Source organism: Pundamilia nyererei, unplaced genomic scaffold (genome assembly GCF_000239375.1).
Source record: "Pundamilia nyererei isolate P.nyererei 1_Seehausen unplaced genomic scaffold, PunNye1.0 scaffold00225, whole genome shotgun sequence".
NCBI classification, from domain to species: domain Eukaryota; kingdom Metazoa; phylum Chordata; class Actinopteri; order Cichliformes; family Cichlidae; genus Pundamilia; species Pundamilia nyererei.
This window is the reverse complement of record NW_005187626.1, coordinates 232,918-239,148: the sequence shown is the minus strand read 5'-3', so window position 1 is coordinate 239,148 and position 6,231 is coordinate 232,918. Positions and strand designations below refer to the sequence as shown.

The 6,231-nt window shown below is 50.7% G+C and overlaps 1 protein-coding gene across 7 annotated transcripts in view; it reads left to right on the top strand.

Annotated features, from left to right (window-relative positions):
* meis1a (Meis homeobox 1 a) overlaps positions 1 to 6,231 on the top strand; it is a 29,456-nt gene that overhangs the window by 7,007 nt on the left and 16,218 nt on the right. For 5 of the 7 annotated variants that reach the window (XM_013914805.1, XM_005748580.2, XM_013914803.1 and 2 more), the window contains exons 3-7: positions 914 to 1,055; positions 1,339 to 1,389; positions 1,620 to 1,670; positions 1,852 to 1,998; positions 2,793 to 2,907. In XM_013914805.1, the coding sequence (XP_013770259.1) occupies positions 914 to 1,055; positions 1,339 to 1,389; positions 1,620 to 1,670; positions 1,852 to 1,998; positions 2,793 to 2,907 (506 nt within the window). The remainder of the gene's footprint in view (positions 1 to 913; positions 1,056 to 1,338; positions 1,390 to 1,619; positions 1,671 to 1,851; positions 1,999 to 2,792; positions 2,908 to 6,231) is intronic. The other 2 variants (XM_005748578.2, XM_005748579.1) reach the window with 1 other exon arrangement.

Genomic DNA, 6,231 nt, shown 5'->3' with positions numbered 1-6,231 from the left:
AAAAAACTCCCTGAAAAGCCTTCAGCTGATCCAAAATGCTGCAGCAAGAGTCCTGACAGGGACTAGAAAGAGAGCAGATTTCTCCAGACTTTTTGAATCTGTTGATGACATCAGAGGTCAGTTAACTTCAGTTGGGTTGGTAAGAAGAAGTTTCATAAAAGTATATTTAAGAAGTTCACCACGTACAGACCATTCCTGATTGTAAAGCTCTGAAATGAATCTTAGAGTTTGGTCTTGTCTGTCTTACATTTTTCGCACAGTCACGTGTTTCCTTGTGTGAGTTTTCCTGCCACCTAAAAGCCGTGACTCCCTTTGTGCTGGCTCCTCTTCTGTAGCGAGCTACATGCTAGCACTGCGAGAGCAGAGAACTTTAGAAGTTATCATTAAAATCTTCAAATGTGCCCTCTGCTGATGGATGAGCGGTTTGCGTCGACATTGTTCAGTCCCTTTTTCAAAGTCTCACTCCTCCTCTGCTGTTTGAGCTCCTTGTTTTACTCCTGTGGGAGATTCAGTCACACACAGATTCATGCCTCCTCCACACAGCGAGGCTGCACTGTTGTAAAGTCTTCAGTGTGCTCTGCTAAAGAGGCCATGGTATTCCTGAGTGCAGCGTAAGCAAACACAAAGACATAGAAAGTCTGAAGAAGGCCGAGCAGCTCCTACAGGCAGCCTCCTCCGTCTGCTTCCTGCAGCCGAAGCGAGCTCACAGGGATCCTGGAAAAAGCCGAAGAACGAGATGAAAGAGTCGCGTTGAGCTTAAAGACTGGAAGGAAAAAAATGGACTAACTTCCTGTGAAGAAGACACGTTTAAAGTGAAACCGTGCACAGCAGTGTGTGACAGATTTGTCGGATAGAGTTTCAGCAGCAGCAAACGTGTTGGAGCTCCGTCTGACCTCCTCTGTTCCTCCTGCAGACATCCTTTATTCCCGCTGCTCGCACTCATCTTTGAGAAATGTGAATTGGCAACCTGCACGCCGAGGGAGAGCGCCGTGGCCGGGGGAGACGTCTGCTCCTCCGACTCCTTCAGCGAGGACATCGCCGTCTTCTCCAAACAGGTGAACAGGAAGCGGTGGTTCATGTCTGAGGCGGGCCCTGCCCATCAGGGTGGGGGGTTCGTGGAGAAGAAGCTAAAGCTCCAGCAGCAGTGTGGCTGAAGCTTTAGCTTCTGCCACCTGAGAAAGCCTCATTCATCCCACCTGCTGTGACTTTTCAGTCTCTGGAGACAAAACAGGACTTTTAAACACTTCAGAGCGTTTTAAGCCAAACGTGATGAGCGTACATCACCGGGATGCGCTCTGCAGGTTTCCCATAATCATCCTCGTTTGTCTGTGTGTGCAGATCCGCTCGGAGAAGCCGCTGTTTTCATCCAACCCAGAGCTCGATAACTTGGTGAGTCATTTAAAGAGGTAGCTGCAGGTAGCACACTCTCAGCCTAACTGGCCTCTGAGCTTCTATGAAGCCCAGTCATGTAGTCCCGGGGGGAATACCAGCACTTCAAAGGTAATGGGATCATGCTGGAACATCTGGGATTTCATGTCATGTATCTGACAGTACAGGAGAGCAGCGGTGCAGTGTGTATGTTCTGTATGTGTGCATTTATGGATTTGTGTTTCTCACAGATGATTCAGGCGATCCAGGTGCTGCGTTTCCACCTCCTGGAGCTGGAGAAGGTCAGTCCAACTAACCAACATCTGCTGCGATTACAGCGTGCCGCTAATCCTGGCTTAATCCTGAGCACGGCGCCGTCGTCACTGTGTTTGATTTCAACTTTACCGATTTTGTTTGCTTATTGTGGTTCTTTGGTGGTGAAAGCATCTCCACGTCAGGCCCGCCTCTGCATCTTATTTCCAGGTTCACGAGCTCTGCGATAACTTCTGCCATCGATACATCAGCTGTCTGAAAGGCAAAATGCCGATCGACCTGGTTATAGACGACAGAGACGGAAACAAGTCAGACGGCGAGGACTTTGTCAGGTCGTCGGGGAACCTCGTGGATCGGGTGAGCTCGCTCAACTCGTGAGGCACAAAATACATCGTCTTCTCTGATTTTGTTGTAGCTCATGTAGAGTTTAGGGTGGAGTCAGAAACGCTCCTGTACGTCCTGTTATGGACGCATAACAGGACTGTTTGATCCTTCCTGTTTCCCACAGTCATGTTCATGTTTAGTATGTTTCAGCCTTTTTTAAGGTTTCACTTGAATAGTTTTTGCTGGTTTTCTTCTCTGTGTTCAGTCCTCTGTGTGTATAAATAGTCCAGGCTTCCCGTTACTCTGAGTCTTAAACCCTCGCACGAACCTGACGGCGTGAAATATCTTAATCACGATGAGTGCGTGTTAAAGCAGCAGCTACTAATGGAAGCTGCTCATCTTTCCAGACCGGACGCTAGCATCGCTGGCAGAGGTGAAGGCGTTTGCGGGAGCGTCGGATCCAGTTGGAAACAGACCTGATGAATGTTTGTTGTTAGGGGTGACCGTGGCTCAAGAGTGGGCGGTTCGTCTTGTAATCGGGAGGTTGCCGGTTCGAGCCCAGGCCTTGGCAGTCTCAGTCGTTGTGTCCCTCCGACAGTCTCTTCCCCCGTTGCCTACTGGTGGTGGTCAAAGGGCCCGGTGGCGCCAGTGTCCGGCAGCCTCGCCTCTGTCAGTGCGCCCCAGGGTGGCTGTGGCTACAATGAAGCTGCCATCACCAGTGTGTGAATGTGGATGACTGGTTGTGTGAAGCGCTTTGGGGTCCTTAGGGACTAAGTAAGTTAGTAAAGCGCTACACAAATACAGGCCATTTACCATTTTTGTTTCAGCAGGTTTCGTGGAGCACAGATCACAACGACTCGGCATCGATCAGGTCGGCTGGGACGCCGGGACCGGCCAGCGGAGGACACGCGTCTCACAGCGGCAACAACAGCAGCGAGCCAGGTACACGTGGAGACCAAAGACAAACCCTGCTGTCAGACTCTGTTTATTCCTGAAAAAACTCAAACTGAGCATAGCGTTCAAACACGTCTCTGCAAGATCTTTTACAACCCACTTGCACTCCAGCTCCTCCCCCTCATGATGTCACTGAGGCTGCTCCGCCTCAGGAGTGGCTGTAGATTGAAGAAAAGCGCTCTTCTGGGACATTTAACCTGACAGTAAAGTACAAACCGCGGTTCTTTGCAGTTGGAGGTGTTTTGAAACTCAGAGTAGAAATAAATGATCCTGGTGTCACAGGCTGACTGGGCTCCAGGAGCTCTGGCTTCGAGCCGCTGGTCTCGGTCCAGCTGGAGCGGGCCCCGTAGTTTCTCTGTCCACGCCTACGTTTACACGTTAGCACCGCCACAGTCCACCCGCAGCTCTGACCTCCAGTCCACATCTTGGCGGGGGTGGGATTTTTAAAAGCTTTGCTCAGCTTCTCTCTCACGTCTCATTCTAAAGTCATCTGTGAGGTTAACGTGACGTCGTGTTGGGCTGTGCAGAGATTTATTCATTTTCTGGACTTTATTGGACACAGACGCTGTAGATGGAGCGGAGAGGGAGACATGAGGCAAAGGGCTGCCGGTCGACGGGCCGCAGGTCGGACCCCGGCCGGCTGCTGTCCCGCCGTATGCCATGTGGTTGCCTGCTCATGATGGTGGTTTTTATGGATTTATGCTGAACAGGCGTCACTTTCATTTCTCATCATTTGCCTGAGCAGAAGACGACAAACACTCTTTTCTTTACTTCAAACCAAACGTTTGCCGTTCTGTCGGCTTGATGTTCGTTTTTATCCCCTCCTGTCACATCTGGTTGTAGCCATATTTGCATGAGCTTTCTGGATGCCTGTTTGTGGGACACGTTAAGCATCCCTGACTCTGGGAGGAGCAGCCTTCTGAGACACACCTGTGAAGCAGGTGGTGCCGGCTGACAGACGGAGCTGAAAATCAGCTCGTTTGCAAATCAAACATTTGCATGTTTCCTGCCTCACCTGAGCAGTAACTCAGCTTTGGAAGTTACTGGATGGGAGGAGTCACTGGAGTCACAGGTAAACAGTTGTGTGCTGGATCTCCGACTTTCTTTGACATGGAAGCCATAGCCTGTTTAAAAAGATGGCTATACCCACCGTGACTTCGCTCACTGGTTTCCACATTATCTTGTTGTTGGCATTTTAGCAGCCGCCATGTTGGGTTTGGGTCAGGTGACTGCATCTAAATTAGTTATCAGCTAATGCTAGCTAGCTAGCACAGTCAGCATGCTCAGACTTCCTGGACGGTCCGTTACAGTAACTTCATAGGAGCCGTGTCATTGGTCAGATAATGTTATTGAAATGTCCCAAAAGGCTCCAGCAGCACAGACAGCCCACTGAGCGTGCACAGCTGTGAACATTAGCCCGTTGTGGTGTTTCCTCCTGTGGCCCTGAAGGCTGATGGAGACGTGCACATTAGCGCCTTTAATAATGTTAAGCTGCTTCTGTGCTGACCAAAGCAAAGATGAGTGAACTCTTTGATGCATCGATACGGGAACCTCCAGTTACTGATCATGTGACCAACAGACATGACAGGCGCGCTAACAGGAAGACTGAGGGCGTGTCCAACTTCATGGGCTGCATCCTCCTGAGGACGCATTTGTAGACCGATTACGTCACAGCGACGCGCTGAAGGCTGTCCACATTCGTAGACTCCTCCGAATGCGGCCGACAAATGCGTCCTCCTTTTCCCCGAATTTGAAGGATGGGTCGGGTGTGTCCTTCGTGGCCCACCATATCCCAGAATTCATAGCACGGCCCAGCCAAACTCCAGTTTCCAGCAATGGCGGCCGCTACTAAGTTTTTAATATTACTCTTACTAATCTTTCTGGGTCACAAATTAAAGATTTAACATATTTTCAGGCGAGAAAGTAGCTGTGCAAACATCAAATATCTGCTCGGTTTATCAAGATATCGCATATTTGCCAAAGTGCTTCGACGTTTTCGGAGACGTCTGTTACCCACCAGCTCGATAGCTCGCCGAGAGCTCGAGGGTCACTGAAGCCGCCGAGAACGGCACAACTCCCGGCACATCATGTTCAGATCACCGCGGAGTTTCGCTGCTCGGGTTAAACGTGATATATAAGTCACTTAGACAACCTACAAATGTTATTGTTGGGCTTTTTTCAGTGTTTTGTTTGTTCGTGAGTAAATAAAGAGATTAAAGTTATTAGATTAGATTCAATAAAACTTTATTAATCCATCGGGTGGTTTTCACACAGCTGAATAAACGTCAAACAGAAAACCGAGTAAACAGACGGTCGAGAGTTTCCTCCAGTGTCCTGTTATATTTTAGATAGCAAAGAGCAGACGGCCGAGTTTATTAAACTCCACCGAGACAGCGGCGACGCTAATCTGAAGGCGAGACCGTCAGCCGTTTACTTCTGGCCTACCGACCTTCTGAGGACCCGGTACACGTAGACCGCGAAGGCCGGGTCCTCAGGAGGATGCAGCCCATGAATTTGGACACGACTAGTGAGTGAGTGAAATGACCCATCGTTGCCACAGACGGCCGGGTTCCTGTCTGAGGTGGAAGAGCTCGCGTCCACAGCCTGTCGTGGTTTGAGTGTCTCAGCGGGATACGTCCGCTTCGGTCTTAGTTTTTTCTGCTCCTGCGATGATCTCAGCAGTGAGGTCACTTTTATTAGAGCCTCGGATTGGCTGTTAGTGACGAGGCCCCACCCACCACTGCCAGCTGAGAGGAAATGGTCCGTGTGGTGGAAAATAAAGACTTTGCTGGGCTGTGAGCGAGCGCGCCGGCAGCAGACCACAGCTAATAAAATGCTGGACAAACAGCTCTTACAGCACACTGGGGGGGGGGGCAGCTCTGTACCCTGCAGGTTTGATTCCCAGCTTAAGTGATGAGCGGTCGAGGTTTGGGTGGAGTGGGTGTTTCTGAGCGGGTTTCCTCGTGGGTCCTCCTCCCCCGCCTCACTCTGCAGGTTGTTGTGAAGTCGTGTTGTCACAAGCCGTTAGCAGGTCGGGCCGGACCCGTTTCTCCTCGGGGAGCTGAGGAGGAGGAGGAGGAGGTGTAAATCAGCCTCGGGGCGCCGGTGTTCGGCCTAATGAGGCTGACAGCTTGTTTATGGAGTTACGCATCATTTTTATGATTATTTCCACCTTTTCGGGCTCCAGCGCTGCTTTGCCCCTCCCCCCGGCTGCGGCGGGGACCGTCGGCCCGACCTCGGCCCGGTGCTGTTAAAGACTCGTTAAAGAGTGCAGTAAAAACACGCCCTGCACACGCGTGTGTGTGTGTGTGT